Here is a 19,569-nt window from a genome sequence, read left to right on the forward strand (position 1 = left end):
ATTTAAATGTGAATCGTTATGCAAATCATTACCACTTTCGTCAAACTCATCAATAGATAGTCTAGAGAGCAAAACCTTTATGATTTTAAAAAACGCTAGCTTCAAAAATTGGTTTATTCTAGTTTCTGTGAAAAAGAAATCAAAAACAAATTCAACAGTCAAACTGAACAATATATTACGACGCACCAAAAATAATCCAAAACATTGAATAAAAGGTCTCATGTTGAAGTATCATTTCTTGCTATAGTGTTTCTCCTTTTGAAAGTTTTGGCAACAATTGGTGTAGAATGAATGAAACCTCCACTTTCAGAAGTAACTGAAATATCCACTTTCTTATCTGAAGTCTTGTCTTTCGGATCATCACCAATGGCGCTAATATCGATAGCCGACGGATCCGTCCTTGATTGCTCCAACGTCGAATTCAATGACTTAAACACTTCTGATTCGTCAGCTAATGGCAATGACGATTTTGAAAAGCTCTCCATGAAAAATTCTTCAACTCCATCAAAACCACTTTTAGCTTGTTCATTACCACTATCATCGCCAGAGGAACATCCAAGGTCAAGCTCATTAGGGTCATTGCCTGTGATATTAGAAGCTTTATCAGAGCCAAAAAAGGAACCGCGATTCCTTCTATTTCCTGGTGTTGAACTAAAGGACGTTACAAAGCTCAAATCCGAACTGTTGAAATCATCACCACAAGACGATCTTGCATTTACAGATATTGATCCTGACTCAACAAGTTTAAAGTATTCAACAATTGGGTTTTTAATTTCTAATTTATCACATAACTCTTGGGTGTAATCATTGTTGGCCATCGGAGGCTGCGGAACATTTATTCGAACTTGGGGATTCACGCGGGGGTCGTAGGGTGCGACAGTCTGAAACAGATGGAAACTTGAAACGAGTTTTTGTTTCACCAACACTCAATCATATGCGCTTGCTCATCGCCTTCCAACTTCCAAGCTGCAGAAGTTTCATCGGCAAAAAATTATTCTGAAAAAAATTGATCTCGAAGTACAGCTTTCATAATCTTTTTTTTTCAAATTTGACACAAGTAATCACTTATTAAACTGCTACAAAAAACAACCGTTATACAAAATCGCTCACACAAAATTTTGCGACAAAATCAGATACATTACAGATCCGGAAAATAAGTGCATGAAATCAAACGTGTTAGCTAAATTTTGCTTATGATCAAAGCTTGGATTGCGTATAGGCAAATAATTTTATAGGCACAACTAAATAGTAGTCGTATAAATTAACGACTCGCAATTCGCCGTACACAAATTCCAAAAGACGGAAAGAAATTTACGAAGACCAAGTCTGCCTAAGTTCTTGAAAATTGAAATCGGATAAAAAGTTCCTCAGAACGACAAGATCAGGTTAAGAAAAACCCAACTTGTTCCGCAATGAATTAAATACCAAAACTCAAGACCTAATGCTACTGAATCAATTAGCGAAATTTAAATTAAAACATAGTTTAATACTAAATTCTCCATCAAATATTTATATTACCAAGGTCGAATAGTCAGATGTTGAATTTAGAGTGACCACAAAATTTTAGCTACACACGGTGGTCAATTGCGCCTGATATTCGCTGGGGAAGGGGAAAATTGCGACAAAATATTTAACATAGCCGGCAGATTGCCGGAATAGCTGCGAAAGAATAGACCTGCGTGCCATATAATTTAGATAGAAACTCTAAATTGAAAAAAAAATCGACGCCGCTCAAAAAACTAGGTAAAAAACATTTAGCGATTAATTAATAAAGCTTGTTAAAATTCATTCCGCAGAAGCTCTTATTAAGGACTTTTACTGCAAATATGAGTTCCTTTGACCTTAAACAAATTCAAATTAAACTTAAGTTTTAAAGAGCAAAAGTCATTTTATTGAATGAGGTAAGTCACGTATGATCAAAATCTAATCATGCCAATAAACTAAAAACTTTTGCTAAAGCGAGTGAGAAATGACGTCACGCGCGCAAATGTCGTTAGTGAGAGGGGGAAGTCATTCAGAAAATTTGACATTTTCAGCTTTGCTGTGTGAACAAATGCAAAGCGAAAAGGCGTCAGACGACGAAACAAAAAACATAGCAGGACAAGTCCTGACGTACAATTCAAAGAATTCTCATTGACTAAACAAAAAACTAGACCTGGCATGAACTATGAATGGATTGGGAAAACCATTCAGAAAATCCGATCCAAAAAATCGAAAAAAAAGTAAGAACCAAAGTGAAATTGCCACATGTGAACAAAAAACCACTAGCGAGAACGCGAATTTTTGCTCAAACGCCGTTTTCTCACTCTACTTTAAAACTAGAGCGAAAAAAATTTACGCCGCAAAACCACTCGCTTTTTCGCTCCACTTCCTGTGTCGGCGTGACCAAAATCACCACTTCAAAAATCATGAAAATGTGTGAACAGATCTTAAAAAAAACATAGCCGGAAGAATTCCGGAAACGACTCGAAGGAGAAAACTGCCCATCCTTATGACTAAACAACTGACCAAATATTGTGAACCCTGAACCTCCATAAATGCCATAAAAATTAAGGAAGAATAGAAACGCCATTCAAAAACAAATTGAACAAAAAACAATAAAAACTTCAGTTTTTTTAACTTGAGTTTTTTATAGTACAAGGAAACATAAAGCCGAAAAAAATTCCTTTGCAATTAGAGCAATGAAAAGCTCGCAAAACAACGGGCAAGTCATATAAGGCTAAGAAACTTGTCTAAGATTAAAACATAGCTGGCAGATTGCCAGAAAATAGCCGCAATAGATTCGTAGATCGGCAGTCTAAAAAAAACAGTAAAAAAGACAGACCAAAAAAAAAATCGTCTTTTCATTGAAGGCTAATCTGTTATATTTTGATTCAAAATCGGTAAAGTTATTGCTGCCTCTATTAGCTGATCTCAAATAACCTTCATTTAGAGTGACACACACCCATTTGACCTCATCTCTTTGAATTAAAGTAAATAAAAGTCAATTTCAAAGTGAGGAAGTCATTTTTGAGAGTGAGGTAAGTCAAGTGTGACCAAAAATTTAATCACGCGCATGAACAAAAAAACTCGCTCCACTAAGAGCGAAAAATGACGTCACACATGCAATTCAGTTGAAATTGCATGAGCGAATGAACAAAAAGTGGCTGTGACGTCATATGGTCGTAACAAAAATCATGACGACGAAATAAAAAAAAACCAAGAGAAGGCCAATAATAGCCCCAGCTATCGCTGTGCGGCTATTAAAAAGAAAACCTTCAAAAAATAAGAAAGATGGTTTTAAAATTTCTCAATTTTTCCGTCAATTTTCCTCAGAAAAAATGAGTTATCCCAAGAAAACTTTAGTCAAATGATATCTGAATATTTCTTAACAAGCTTTTATCCAAATCCCACTTAAAGCATTATAACAAAAACAGGCAAAAAATCATTAAATTTCGTCTAAAAATCAGCAAAACTGATCAAATACCTCCAAATTAGCATTAAACTCAGAATTAACTACTTGAACCTTCAATTCCTATCAAAACAAGCCTAAAACTAATACAATATCATAATCAAGCCTCATAACCATTAAAAGTTGCAAAAAACTGCTTTTAAAAGCCGCACGTGAACAAAAAAATTTCGCTCGCTTAGATAAAATTTTTTCACTTGTCAATTTCTCGCTCTCTCAAAAACAGCGGTATGAACAAAAACCACTCTCTTTTCGCTCCGCTCTCAACTTTTGTTCAGCACCAAAATCACTCCAAATTTTTTCACGCGTTTCATTTCCCGCTTCAAAAATCACTCCAATAAAATTGATTTAAAAAAAAGGACTTCTCCAATACTCCTCTTCGAGTCGTAAAAACAGCGCCCCAATACAATTCAAATTCTTTGAGTTGTAAAAAACCAAGAGCACCGCAATATAGCTTCGCTCAGCTTACAGCTTCGCAGCTATAAAAACAAAAAAGCCATTTTGGCACGCTTTTGACGACCATTAGTAGTTAGCCGCCGCAATTAACAGCTCAAATTCTGAATGAGAGCAATGTAGATCATGAAAAGATCAAGCAACCACGCGCGAAACAATCTGATTTGAGAACAATAAAAGCACAGAGTCAGCTCTAGAAGGAGAAATATTTGAAGGAGAAATCGTGAAGTTCAGCAATTCACGATTGATTCTCACTTCAACGCACGATTTAGTCAAAACTATTTTTAGGTCATTCCGTAGTTATACATACTCAAGTTAGAGATACAAGGACAAGTATCAAGACCACTAAGCATTAGAGATGACAATTAAGACTTATAAGAACAAATTTCAAGTAGTGGTCAACAAAAATTGGGCTTTGTGGGTTTATCCTGTTTATATTCATAATTTCGTTTTTTTTTCATCTGACTCGTTCATTTTGCGATTGCTTTGCTGAGCAACTACTGGTCAAAAGCGCTTTGATCAGAATGAGCGAAGAATAAAACTAAACTAGAGAAGTCAAAAAGACAAAGCTAAAACTTGAACAAAAAATTGATTTACGGTTAATCCAATATAATTTTTAATCCACGACGTGAAGAAAACATAGCCGGCCAACTCCTGAATTGAGATCTAAAAAATGATTTGACAAGACTTATCTTTAGATAGTCAACTTTAATCTGTCGATAAAAGTGTCAAAATAGAAAAACGGCTGCCATCAACAAGTGCCTAATCAAATTCAACTATTCCTCGATGAGAACCGATGGATTCTGTCATTAATGAGATTAAGTGATAAGACAGCAACAAGTACAACGAACACCAGCAAGACTCAAATCTTCACTCAAATCATTAAAAGCAATAGCTATCAACTCAAACAATAAATTTATTCATCGTGGCAACAGTTGAGACCTGTCAATAATGATATAATGAGATAACAAAAAAACTAGCAAAACTCAAAAATTCTCCAACAATTGGTGTCAAAGTCATGGAAAGCAATAGTTTTGAACTAAAAAAAACCACAATTGATTAAAATATCCCCTACTAGTAACCTATGTGACCTGCCTTCAAGATATTTAATGAAAAAACAAAACTCCAGAACTCATTAAAAAAATTTTGCGGACAAAGTCAAAGTAATTAAAACCACTAACCATGAATTAGAAGGATTAGGTAGGTTAATTTACGCCTAACTATCCGCCAACGAGACCTGTTATTAATGATAAAAAAGTAAAACACCTCAGGAAAAAATAATAAAGGTGAAAAAAAAAATCAAATATTCAGTAAAATTTCATAACGAGTGTCAAAGTCATAAAAAGGATGAGCTGCCCGTTGATGAAGCCAAATTTTAAATAGGCGTACTAGAACACATCATATTAAAAGCACTCAAGAGATGAAACACTGCAGAGAGTCAAACTGCCGCATGTGCAAAAAAAAAACGATACAAAAACCAAAAACTTGTTCAGATACCAATTTTAACACCACTTTTGAGGTGTTTACAAATCTTTAAAAAACACCATTCAAACCAAATCTTTTGAAGGCAAAAAGTGTAAAGATCTTTTAAAAAATATATTCTCAATAATTGTATAAATTGAAATAGAAAAGTGACCACCCTACGTCCAATCGACTTCCCATATTTCATTTTCGCAAAAAATTTTTATTACTACTTCTGCTGAGGCATTTACCCTCTTAGAATTTGGCAGAAACATACTCAACAAAAATGCAAAACCCAAAAAAAACGAAAAAAGTAAATTTAAATTAGTTACTTCAGCTAAAAGTGCACTGTGTAGGCTTCAAGGGCGCGTACAAAATTTTATAGAGCAAAATCTATAGAGTACCTTTCTTGTTCAAACTAAAGATTTAACCAGAAAAACTATAGAGAGAAGCTCCTGGTACATTAACCATTAAGCTACACGGACTATGTACGCTCTTCGCCCCCGAACAGTTTTGTTTTAGCAAGATTTAATCTCTGAATGCGCGCGATTCAAACCACTCAAAAAAGGGAGGTCAGGCGTGAAAATGTCACTCAAAAAAATCCAAAGAATGTTTGGAATCCAATGAATGTTTGGAATCCAAAGAATCCAAGGAAACGGTCGAACGTGTACAATAACTACTTCAAACTTCGTTTGAGAGCAATTAAATACTCAAGAGCGAAAAAACCATTGTATTAGCCGTATTAACAATACCGCCTAACGTCGGAAAAAATGCTCTCAAACGACCGGCTTCAGTAATAGCCTACTGGGGCTGAGGGATGTTAACGTTAAGGGTGGGGTTAAGCTGAGTGATCAAGCTTTGGTAGGGGGGACAGGGGGGTCAAACTTAGCTGAGTGATCAAGCTTTGGGGGGGGGGGGGGGGGACAGGGGGTCAAACTTTTAAGATTAGGAATCCCCGTTCACACCATGAAATTGTCTCCTCCTGGTGAATGGCATACTTAGATACTGATAAGGCTCTAAGGGAGATGCTCAGTCACTTAACGCCCTCCGGGCTTTGCCTGTTTATCCCATTTTAGGAACGAAAAGTTAAAGGGTCAGACTAAAAACAGGTCAAGCGATAATTGCATAGAAAACAACCACAGGACTAATATAATTGCTAAACTTCGTTTGAGAGCAATTAATTAACAAAACCCTCAACAACAATTAGATTTTAAAGCCATAGCCAGAAGACCCCGGAAACAAATCAAAGTTAATTTTTCTAAAGGATAATAACAGAAATTAAATCTAGAGACAAAATTGAATGTAAGGTGGCCAAAAAAAACTTTCTTTAGCTTCTCACCTTCATAATTCAACCCAAGCCTCAATCACGTATAGACATTCATTTGAGAACAAGTAACATCCATCGTCCACAATGATCTGTAATTAATCTTGTTTCAGATCTTCAAACTAAGTTAACACCACGAATTCTTCCCAATTGCCTCATATTCAAAATTGCCAAAGTTTCAAATGTATGACTTTCCTAACTAGAACTTAATTTCAAGTTTGGTTTCCTATGAGAAAAATTTAACTCAGGATTAAGAATTTTTACTCACGATTTTAAATTTGTTTTCTGATATGATTAAACTGCTCTCTGATGGAAAAGCCTCTTCTACACTTTTCCTGCTACTCCTCAAAACAGCTTCATCTACAGGTTGCCGTGGCATTTGGACAGCTGATGGATACACTGACAAGAGGCTATCTGTCGCCTTTAATATTGAGAGCCACTCAATGTCATGTTTGAGGAATGCGTTCTGTGGCGTCTTCGGTTCTTTGCAGGACAAAGTGAGAAATTGTACGAAGGGTCTGTTGGGCAAGACTTTGTCTAAGGCTAGAAATCGGGTTACTCTGTAACCGTTGATAGTATTGTCTATCTAAACAAAACATTGCTACTTCAAACTAGATAGTAAATTGAATTCGGGTATCTCTTGAGACGTCATGTTATCAAGCTTCTTCACGCCCCAGATTGCATACCTCAATATCAAACATTTTAACAAAAAAAATAAGCTCTTCGTTCAAGCTATGGATTTCGCATAAAATTTAGATTAAAGCTTCAGTTCACGCACGATTTAGTCAGCACGCACAGAGCATGCAAGTAGGTTCAACTAACAAATGGAATATTTCGCTTTGGGGTGTCCTCCCCTCCCTCGTCGTCATGGGGGAATACTGCAGCAAATTTAGCATGTAAATGAGCTGCAAAATAGTAGGACGGTTTGACCGCCTTCAAAATTGACAAGTTTGCCTCACTCCCCAACTCATTCTTTGCTATGTCATCAGCCAGGAATTCTGTTAACAATAAAGAAAAATTAATTTAAAACAACTAAGACAATAACTGAGCGGCTTTTTGTTGAACTAAAGAGTTAGACACTGAGCCTAGTTGTAGAATTCGCAATTTTAGGCCATGTAAGTTTAAACCTGAGACATTAATGAACTAGTTGAAAATGACCAATAATTTGTGCTATTTACATGAAATGGAACTGTGTTTAGTTCAAATGTCAAATTGTTGAACAATAAATGTTGATTGTAGCTTTGTTCATAAATTAATGAATTGCGAAAAGACCGGCAATTCTCTAACAGATCTCTTAACGTGATCTTTAAAACATACCCGGCAGATTGCCGGAAAATAGCCGCCGATGATTCCATTAAGCATGATTGGGATTGAAAGAATAGATATTGAAAAAAAAAGATTCTTGTACAAAAACATTTTTGAAGTCCGATTTATTTTGATGGCATTTCGTAGTTGAACAACATAGCTAGCAGATTGCCAGAAAATAGCCGCAATAGATTCGTAGACCGAAAGAAAAAAAAAACAGTAAAAAAGACAGACCAAAAAAAGTCGTCTTTTCATTGAGGCTGATCTGTTATATTTTGATTAACAAATCTGTATAAGTTATTGCTGCCTCTATTAGCTGATCTCTAATAACCATCATTTAGAGTGACACACGCCCATTTGACCTTATCTCTTTGAATTAAAGTAAATAAAAGTCAATTTCAAAGTGAGGAAGTCATTTTTGAGAGTGAGGTAAGTCAAGTGTGACCAAAAATTTAGTCACGCGCATGAACAAAAAAACTCGCTCCACTAAGAGCGAAAAATGACGTCACACATGCAATTCAGTTGAAATTGCATGAACGAATGAACAAAAAGTGGCTGTGACGTCATATGGTCGTAACAAAAATCATGACGACGAAATAAAAAAACATAGCCGGAAGAATTCCGGAAGCGACTCGAAGCACCAAAACTTCACGAAAAGTTGAAGCCATTACCTTTTGTATTAAACCATTAATTCATTATCTCACCCCGGGTCTGATCTAAAAATCGGTGAAATTTAAACCACTGTCACCAAGAGAAAGAAAATGCAGCAAAACTTTATTATTGAAAACGTTTGGTAACGTTAAAAAAGTCTGAAATTTTTAGGATGGTCAAAAAATTGATAGCCTGACAAAGCTGAGAGGGCCATCAATTGCCCTCAGATAATTAATGATTCTAATCTCAAAAAGATCGCGAAAGCAAACGGCAGATAAAAACTTTTCAAAAAAGATAGGAAAGTCAAAATTATTCAAAAAAGTGCTCAAAATTAAGAATCAGAGAACCACTACAATTAGATTTTTAATCACGGCAATTAAGATAAAAACAATACATAATTCTTCCTTGTTGTATATATGCTAGACAACATGATTTCATGCTAATTCAAAAATTAAATTAATCAGAAAAAAAAGCAACAGAATAATATTCAAAGGCAAAAAACCGTCTAAAAACAATACCAAGCCCGGAAGAAAATTGCAATGAATAGTAATAAGTAGAAATGTTGGAAAAGACTGGTACTGCCTTATTTTGACTTAAATCAATTGCAAACCGAAGAAACCAAGATCTAAGAAAAAGCTGAATTCATTCAATTTTTTAACAACTGAAAAAATCAATATAACGAATAAAAAAGTAGGTGCCAGGACAAAACTAGAATGATATAAACGAGAATGTGAAGAATATTGACACAATGTTAGGAACACCGTAACAAAAAGACCAATTCTTGATTTTTGAAAGTTAAAAATCAAATTTGAAAAAATCAAGAAAAACGAGTACATTTCATTGATCAGCATTCGAGACATAGAAAAGACAACGAGTCATTCGAGACAAAATCCAACTTGCTGAACAGAATAAAACAAGAAAAAGCAGAATTCAGACACACGAAACAATGAAACAATTTGCAAAAGTGGTCAAAAAAAATTTAAGACTGCATTTATGAAAAAAATGTATCTGTTTTTTCAAAAACTTAACATCACAAAAATGATTGAAATTTTATTGAAACGAAATTAAAGTCCATCGCGTTCCCCAAAAAACTATTTCTAGTAATTAAAAGCAAAATACAGACAAAAAACTGAAAAAAAAATGCCAAAAAACTACGAAAATTGGATTAGCAAATGTACAATTTTATGGAACAAAATTACATCGAGGTAGAAAGAGGCAATGAGTATATGAATTATCAAGTGGAAGTTGACATATTAACTGATTTTTGACAAAAAACAGCTAAAAGATCCAAAAATGAAGAAATTAATAGAAAAAAAGCCAAAAATTAACTAAAAAATCAAGAAATATGTGCCAATTTCGCATTTGAAACGCAATTTCAGGCTATGCAAAATACTGTGCTATCAATTTCCGGGGTTTACATTTCAACATAGCATCAATTAAAAATTATTTCTACAAAAAAACCAAATTACAAGCAAAAAACTAGGCCACTTAGACGAAAAAACGGCTAAAAACCGTTATCTATATGTGCCATTCAGTCAAAAACTACTTTTCAATGTCAAAAAGTCATTCACTAAACGCAGCGCATGATCAAAAAACTCCACTCGCTCAGAAAAAATTAGTTCACAGTGCAATTTTACTCGCTTTCGCTGAACGAAAACATCGTCTGAACGAATAGTACTTCCGGTAAAAAATAAACCTTAAGAACATAGCCGGAAGAATTCCGGAAGCAACTCGAAGCGTAAAAACTTGACAAAAACCCTACTTTCAGCTGAAACCATTACCTTTTTTAATAAACCATAAACTCATTACCCCCCCCCCCCCCCGGTCTGATCTAAAAATTAGTGAAAACCACTGTCACCAAGAGAAACAAAATGCCGCAAAAAAATTTATTATTGAAAACGTTTGCTAAGGATAAGTGCAAAATAATTAGGATAGTCAAAACACTGATAGTCTCAAAAAAGCTGACAGGGCTATCAACTGCCCTCAAATAATTCATGATTCTAATCTCAAAAAGATCGCTAAAGCAAACGGCAGATAATAATAACTTAGAAACTAAATTAAATTTTTCAAAAAATAAAGCTCAAAGTTAAGAATCAGAAAACTACTAGAGTTAGATTTCTCATCACTGCAATTAAGACTAAAACAACATATACTTTTTTCTTCTTGTATATATGCTAGACAACATGATTTCAAACTAATTCAAATATTAAAATGATCATAGAAAAGCAACCGAGTAATATTTAAAGGCAAAAAAATGTTTAAGAACAATACCAAGGTCGGAAAATAATACAATAAAAAGTAATAAGTAGAAAATCTGGAAAACGCTTTCTAGTACACCCTTAGTACTGCCTTATGTTGAATGAAATCAATTGCAACCCAAAGAAATGACGAAAATCTAAGAAAAAGCCGAAATCATTCAATTTGTTAATAACTGAAAAAATAAGAAAAACAGTATAAATGTAGGTGCCAGGACAGAGCTAGAATGATACAAGCTAGAATGTGAACAATATGGACACAATGTAAGGAACACCGTAAGGAAGACTAATTCTTAAGTTTTGAAAGTTTAAAAATCAAATTTAAAAAAAACAAGAAAAACTAACACCATTTCATTTTTCAGCATTCGAGACATAGAATATACATCGATACATCCGAGACAAAAACCTATCCTCCTGAGCAGATAAAAAAAAGAAAAAGCAGAAATCAAACATACGAAACATTGAAACATTTCGCAAAAAAAAGGTCAAAAAATTTTTAGGGCTGCATTTATAAAAAAAAATTTAACTAATTTTCAAAAATTTAACACTAAAAAAATATTGACGTTCTTATTGAAACGAAATTAAAGACCCTCATTTTGCACAAAAAGAATATTTCTAGTAATTAAAACCAAAATAAAGAGAAAAAACTGAGAAAAATAGGAAAAAAACTACCAAAATCGGATTAGCATATGTACAATTTTATAAAACAAAATTACATCGAGGTAAAAAGAGGCATCGAGTATATGAATTGTCAACGGGAAGTTGTCATATTGACTGATTTTTGACAAAAAGACGGCTAAAAGATCCAAAAATGAAGAAAATAGGAAAAAGGCCAAAAATTAATTAAAAAATCAAGAAATTTATGCCAATTTTAAACTTGAAACGCGTTTTCAGGCTCTGCAAAACACTGTGCTTTTAATTTCCAAGGTTTACATTTCAATATAGCATCGAATAAAAATCATTTCTACAAAAAACCATATTACAAGCAAAAAATGGGCCACTTAGACGAAAAAACGGCTAAAAACGGTTATCTATATGTGCCATTCAGTCAAAAACTACTTTTCAAAGTCAAAAAGTCATTCACTAAACGCAGCGCATGATCAAAAAAACTTCTCTCGCTCAGAAAAAACTAGTTCACGCGGCAATTTTTCTCACTTTCGCTTTTAGGTCAACACAGCGTCTGAACGAATAGTACTTCCGGTTAAAAAAAAAAACCTTAAGAAAACCAATACTCCTCTTCGAGTCGTAAAAAACCAAGAGAAGGCCAATAATAGCCCCAGCTATCGCTGTGCGGCTATTAATAACGTACTTCTGTTTCTTAGAGAGAGGCTACAGGGGCTACTATCAATACCTCAATACCAATAAGCATTAGAGATGGTAACTAAGACTTATAGGAACGACGTTCAAATAGCGGGCATCTAAAATTGGGCTTTATGGGTTTATCCCGTTTCTACTTCTGACTTCAATTTTTTATACTGACGCTGTTCATTTTGAATTGCTTTGCTGAGCAACTGATGTTCAAAATCACTTTTAGCAGAATGAGAGAAACTAGACTAGAGAAGTCAAAATGATATCACGCAAAATGTTGAAAAAGCGGCAAAATGAGGTAAAGCGAAACATTTTTTTATTCGACGAAGTAAAAAACATAGCAGGACAAGTCCTGACGTACAATTCAAAGAATTTTCATTGACTAAAAAAACTAGACCTAAAACGGACTATGAATGGATTGGAAAAACCATTTAGAAAAAAAACCGATCCAAAAAATCAAAGTAAAAATCAAAGTGAAATTGCCGCATGTGAACAAAAAACCACTAGCAAGAAAGCGAATTTTTGTTCAAACACCGTTTTCTCACTCTACTTTAAATTTAGAGCGAAAAAATTTCACGCCGCAAAACCACTCGCTTTTTCGCTCCACTTCCTGTGTCGGCGTGACCAAATTCACCACTTGAAAAATCATGAAAATGTGTGAACAGATCGCTTTTTCGCTCCAAACCACTCGCTTTTTCGCTCCATTTCATGTTTCGGCGTGACCAAAATCACTCCTCCAATTTGACTTCAAAAATCATGAAAATGTGTGAACAGATCTTAAAAAAAAAGACAGCGCCCCAATACAATTCAAATTCTTTGAATTGTAAAAAATAGGAGCGCTATAATAGCCAGCTGAGAAGATGAGGGCGGCTATTAATAACTATTATTTTGCTTCCACAAGAAGATACATGCATACCACAACAAAAACGCAGTCTCTATATGACTGTCATTATTCTTCCCGTATCTTCCCGTATATGACTCTCATGATTCTTCTCAAATCCAATTTCTGAGAATTAGTAAATAACAGACTGGTTGACTGTCTCATCAAAAGTATCGATAAGTACAGGATTTTGGAAAAAAATTTTTTTTTTCTTTTTTTTTAATCGTGAAGCAATTGTTCATTGCTCATTTAATTTTTCTGGCGGACAATTTCTCTCTATGACTAGCTTACTTTTCTTTCTGAGCAGTTCTTGGGTGTTGCCAAAATCGTGAATACCAAGCGGCCAATCATGGCTGAAAAATATGTCCACGTTACCGGCATACTGCAAAAATCTGTAGACCTCCAAGCTCCTCACGTGGTACGTCGTTCTCAGTGAGCTGTTATCATAAGGTGGGAACTCATGATGGTTCCGATTGAAATCTCTGTGGTTATATATGCCGGATATTCCACCAATTTTAATACCACAGAATGATACTACACCACCCCATCCCATGTAATAAATATTTGGAGCAACCCATCCTCCATAAGGCAGTTCTGCGAGGTAGTTGCTTGCTTCGTGGTTTCCTCCCACAAAAAGAGTTAAAAATGGAGCCCGTTTTTCGCCTGAAATAAGAGTTTCCTCAATAAAAGGCATCAGAAACTACAAATTTATGCAAAGTTATAGCAACTTTTGGCTTATAGTGAAATGAGACGGTACAGCATTCATTAAACAAAGATTGCAGCCAAGATTCAATTTTTGACACAAAATGGCTTTTGTACTGATTTCAGTCATGACTGGAACAGATCTCATCATTGACTTTTAATCGTGCTTAATATTGCACTACTGTCCAACGTGATACAAAAAGTACCAGTTCTACTGAGTGCGTTGCGTCCACGCTCTTTGACAAGCGCAACGTTTGATTGCGAATAGTTAAACAAGTTCGTTATTGTCACTAAAATTTTATCTCTAATCAAGTGAATTGTGTTTAGCATGGACAATCAGTAGATTACAAGAAACCGTGAGACACTTGCCTATCAACAGTGTTCGGATTAAAGAGAACTGATCAAATATACGACGCATATCAAGTTAATATCGTCTTTCGTAAACATTGAAGTAACGTCAATTTTGTACCCGCTCAAACCATATTCAATCAAATAACCTTAGCAGAAATTAAAACAAGAACGCTCGCTTATTTCTGTGCGTGGCACAGAATGTTCCCTCATGCGCATTTGAAAGCACTCAATACATTAAACCCCCATGAAATTATATCACAGAAACTTTTACCCGCGCAAAAATTTTTGTTTTAGCGAACTGTTTTATAATTAAAGTATGAAAAAAGAGTGCAAAATAAAATTTGAGTTTACAGAGGAACCAGGAACGCCTGAGTAACATTCCATACCTTTTGTTTTATTTGTCCATATTTTTCTTTTGTGGCCAAAAACTTACAGGACAAATAAATGATTCAAATGTTGATGAGCAAAGTCTGTTCTAATGCATTTTAAACAAAACGAATAATTAAAACTAGCATGTAGAAGTCAGAATAATTTCACTAAAAATTGAAAAGGCTGAAAAAATAGCAACAAATATGTTCATGAAAAGACCAAGCTGGACAAATTCTGAGTTAAAATACAAAGAATGGACGTAAAAACAAGGCTGAATATCTGTGCTACTATAAACTGTTTTTGCTTTTTCATAAAGCATAAAGAAATTAAATAAAAACAAACATAGATGGCAGATTGCCAGAAAATAGCCGCAATAGCATTGTAAATCTGCAGTCTAGAAAAACAGTAAAAAAAGAGACCAAAAAAATTCGTCTTTTCATTGAAGGCTGATATGTTATATTTTGATTAAAAATCTATATAAAATTTTGTTGCCTCTATTAGCTGCTCTCAAATAACCTTCAATTAGAGTGACACAGACCCATTTGACCTCATCTCTTTGAATTAAAGTAAACAAAAGTCAATTTCGAAGAGAGGAAGTCATTTTTGAGAGTGAGGTAAGTCAAATGTGACCAAAAATTTAATCACGCGAATGAACAAAAACATAGCAGGACAACTGACGTACAAATCAAAGAAACTTCATTGACTAAACAGAAAAACCAGACCTAGAATGGACTATGAGTGAATTGAGAAAACCATTTTAAAAAAATCAGATAAAAAAAATAAGAAAAAAACAGAAAATCAATGTCAAAATGCCGCATTAAAACAAAAAACCACTAGCGAGAAATGAAAATTTAATTCAAACAAAACACTAGGTCTAGAGTGAACTACGAATGGATTGGGAAAACCATTTAGAAAAAAAATCCGATCCAAAAAATCGGAAAAAAACAGTAAAAATTGAGGTGAAATTGCCGCATGAGAACAAAAAACCACTACCGAGAAAGCGACTTTTTGTTCAAACACCGTATTCTCACTCTACTTTAAAATTAGAGCAAAAAAACTAACGCCGCAAAACCACTCGCTTTTTCGCTCCAATTCCTGTTTCGGCGTGCTCAAAATCACTACACCAATTTGACTCCAAAAATCATGAAAATATTTGAACAGATCTTAAAAAAAAGACAGCGCCCAAATACAAGTCAAATTCTTTGAATTGTAAAAACAAGAGAAGGCCAATAATAGCCCCCAGCTATCGCTGTGCGGCTATTAATAAAGATCTAATTAAAAACTTGCAATATTAGAGCTCCGAAGATGTCGATCTCTTAGTGATCAAACTACTTTAGTTCTTTAAGGAGGCAGACATGACATGCTTTTGAAATTGGTAACACGAAATGTCAAAACATAAAACGAAGCATTACTGCACACGCAATCAAATTTAATCTGTTGTTTCTCCTTATTTTTCTAATGGGGCTAGATCTTAAAAGACAACAAAATTATTCAAATTTTCTCCATTTAAGGGGCAACGTTTGTTTAAGTTCATTTTAAATAGAAAAAATGATTACAACTACCATGTAGAAGTCAAAACGAGTATTCATGTTGAAAAGACTGCGAAAATAGGTAAAGATATCCTTGACGAAAAAACCCAGTAGGACGATTCCGAGATAGAATGCAAAGAAAAATCCTGGTTACCTGAAATCATACCTGGATTTTTCCTTTCTTAATGAGGCAAACGAAACTTAAATAGAAAAAGGAAAAATAAAACAAAATATACAAGTAAAAATTGCCATTTCTGAACTCCAATTACGTCAATCTCTTAGTGGTCGAACTACTTAGCTTCAAGCTCTTCAAATGAGTTAAAACGAAAAGACTATGGTAACGTAAAATGAAGGCATACCGGCAAATGTAATGAGGGTTTTTGAAACAGTGGCGTAAACTTTTCGAAACAATGACACTTGGAAGAAAACGTCAAAATATAAAAGGAAGAAATAGTTATTTAACTTTCTTAGGGGAAATTAACCAAGCAGCCAAACTGAGAATACCCAAGCAATTTTGAGAAAAGAAGATAACAAAGTCGTTCCAATTTTTCTACCGTTTTAAAGGTCTTTGGCACGCTGTTGCAAACAATATATTTTGCTTGTAAAGGATAGCAAAGATCCATTTCGAATAATGCATAACTGAACTAAAAACAAAATTTTGCAAGCTTTATCCCAATAATCATAGACGAATGAAAAAACATGTAAAATGAAACAGCAGATGCATATTTTTCACTTTGTGCTGCATTCAAAAAAGAATTTCGGCGAGAGCTTATTACACACCGTGAGATTTTGTCCCGAAATTAAACGCAACAAATTCAAGAAATAACGAACCCAGTTTCTTGTAGGATTAGAATACAAGAGGCGTTTTTGTTTTTTGATAAAGCATTTTGACCTCAACAGTTTAGAAACACTTCGTATCTTAGAACAACTATGGTGTCAAATTTACTGAAAACTCTACGTAAACTAATTAAAAAAGGCGGCTAAGAGAAGAACATTTTGAACGCCAAAAAATAAGTCACGATTAGCTATAGAGTTATACAAAACTGTTGAAAAAACAGCAACTTTATTGCGTCAATTAATGTACAGAGCAAGTCTCATAATTTCGCTAAACTTTCATTACAGCAAATGAATAATTGGACCCAGTGGCCATAAGACACATAAGAAGACATACAATAAAAAGGTGCATATGAGATCTCTCAATAATAGATATCTAGGACAACAAAAAACAAATGCGACCGCCGGGAAATTAAAAATCTTACTGCTTTTTTGATAACTGTAACGTCATTTTCTGGGTCATTCAAACGTCATTCAAACGATAGGTTCCAAATTCAAAAATCTCACAAATAGGGGGAACGATTGCCGTCTCAAGGATTCAATTTTTTGTCAATAAAAAAACTATGAGACAATGCTACGAGGGAACTAGAATGGAGAACAACAGATCCGTACAAAATTCAGAGATTATAAGAAGTGGTGGCGGTCAAGCAAGCCGATAGGCAAGCAAGCCGAATTTTGAAAATGAGGTCAAGTAAGCCGCAAAATTTTCGGATACCCATATTTTAAGTTGCCCCTGGCGGGCCGGTGGGCGCGCTTCGCGGCCGCCGCGATAACCGGCCCGCTATTTCCGGATTACATCCCACAGCGGATGAGAGTCATGGCCATGGACAGCGGTCTGCTGAGGCCCGTACCCACTAGAAGTCTAAAAATTGACGCATTTTTGTTTCTTTGGTGCATTGGAATACATTATGCACTATAATACTGCGCGCAGCATTGATTGTAACGGCTGACAATGTATTATTTCTGATAGATTACATAACTATTACACAACTTTCGGCTTGCTTTTCTGTCGGCTTGCTTGCCTATCGGCTTACTTTGCATTCGCCATATGAAGTCTTAAAATTCAAATTAGCCCAAGCAATTAAAAGTCACGACTATCAACCGAAACCTATGAACAGATGAGGCCTTTCAAAATTTCTCTGCAGATAAGACCTCTCATTATCGATACTCAGACAAATCAGCGATAAAATCTTTAACTAAAAAAATGGTTTTTGCTAAATCAAATGACCTCGAAGAAGAGAAACTATTGGAGACTCAATAGCACAACCTGGAATGGATGATAAATATTTACTAAAAATTAATAACAATCGAGAAGAAAGACTGAAAGAGGAACATTGGAAACATTCGTCAAAACACCCCATGTACAATTCTCGCAAAATTTTTCTATTTCACTTCACCTAGTATAAAGTAAAAGAGACTAAAGTAGAATTTCACGCCCCAATATATTCTAACTGTATTTTACTTTGAACAAAATCACGTACAGGTGACTGAAAAATGATTTACAATATATTGAATAATTTGAGCTGATCTTCGAAAAAAATGATCAAATGAGGTACAAATTTGATTATCTACCTAACCAGGAGCCTTATAAAAGTAACCGTATACGAGTAGACGCCGGCAGTTATAATTACTCATATGTTTAGCTGAATCACTTGTCAAACAAATTAAAAAATACAATGTTGAAAAAATGAACAAACCACACAAAAAATTCAAAAAATTGTTATCTGAGTCTTACAATTGCTTGCCCAATGTTAAATTAATTCAGCGTCTGTACCAAACAAAGTCTAAAAACTTTTCTCAGCTTTTTTAGTTGCATGAAAAGTTCGAAATGAGTTATCTTAATAATTTTCGTTATATATCTTCATGATCAGTTACACCAATTATGGTAAATAGCAAATGATTTCCTTCACGTTTCTCAAAAATGAGCTCAAATTTTTCCCCTCAAAATGCAAGTTTTTGCTTTTCAAGTCTCGATACTGATCGTGCTTAAAAAATACAAAATGTCTCATTTAGGATAAGCTCGAAAAGTCAGCACACAGCAAAACTATTTATTAATCGAAATAATAACTTTCGAGAAATTTGATCCAAATATAGGATAAATTTATCCATACAAATGCCAAAATTAGCGAATTTTATTCATTTGAATTGTAGACACAGACAGCTTTATAAAGGTAACGTAATGCTTAGTTATCTATAAAGGCTGTACCTTGTCTTAAATCATCAAAAACTTAAATCATCGAAAACGCTTCCAAAATTTGTTCAAATTTATACATATGCTGGTCTGGTATGCATTCAAAAAAACTTGAACAAAAAGTGGGGCGAGCTATCATAACGTGCCCCCGTTTTTTTCTTCAAAAAATCTAGGAACAATAATCAACTTCTAATTAAGTTCCAAACCTGAGTAGTACTTGTAGAATGTGTTCATAGTTCTGTACTTGGGCGGACATGCCAAACAAGCTAAGTCTTGTTCATTCCTGACAGACTGGAAGTCCCCACAGATAATGAGCAAATCGATGGCCACATTCTTCTCTTGAGCTATCCTCTGCGCTGTCAGATATATCTGATCTAATTCACCATGACAGCAACCCTCAATTACAATATTAACCATACCACTGTCATCGTTCACTTGATTTACATACATCATCTAAAGACCATAAAAATGTATAAAACATCAGAAAGCAGAAGAAAATTTGACATCG

The 19,569-nt window shown here is 34.5% G+C and overlaps 2 protein-coding genes across 2 annotated transcripts in view; both read right to left on the minus strand.

The window, feature by feature from the left end:
- The window catches only part of LOC142339268 (NADH-ubiquinone oxidoreductase 75 kDa subunit, mitochondrial-like), a 494,345-nt gene that overhangs the window by 90,964 nt on the left and 383,812 nt on the right, over positions 1-19,569 (minus strand). The window lies entirely within an intron of this gene.
- LOC142339147 (uncharacterized) lies at positions 96-19,537 on the minus strand. The gene is made up of 5 exons (XM_075388917.1): positions 19,268-19,537; positions 13,377-13,748; positions 7,509-7,684; positions 6,955-7,272; positions 96-881 (listed from the first exon to the last, which is right to left on the minus strand). Exons 1-5 carry the CDS (start codon positions 19,512-19,514, stop codon positions 219-221), a joined length of 1,776 nt encoding a protein of 591 aa, XP_075245032.1. The 5' UTR covers positions 19,515-19,537; the 3' UTR covers positions 96-218.

This window comes from Convolutriloba macropyga, chromosome 1, assembly GCF_964194025.1.
Source record: "Convolutriloba macropyga chromosome 1, txConMacr16.3, whole genome shotgun sequence".
Lineage (NCBI taxonomy): Eukaryota > Metazoa > Xenacoelomorpha > Acoela > Convolutidae > Convolutriloba > Convolutriloba macropyga.

Excerpts from the sequence above, each read along its gene's own strand:
- LOC142339147 (XM_075388917.1), bottom strand. The coding sequence starts at position 19,514 with ATGATGTATGTAAATCAAGTGAACGATGACAGTGGTATGGTTAATATT. Across the intron at positions 7,685-13,376 it reads AGAACTGCTCAGAAAGAAAA|AATTCCTGGCTGATGACATA; the intron begins GTAAGCTAGTCA and ends TATTGTTAACAG. Across the intron at positions 882-6,954 it reads CAGAAAACAAATTTAAAATC|ACTGTCGCACCCTACGACCC; the intron begins GTGAGTAAAAAT and ends CATCTGTTTCAG.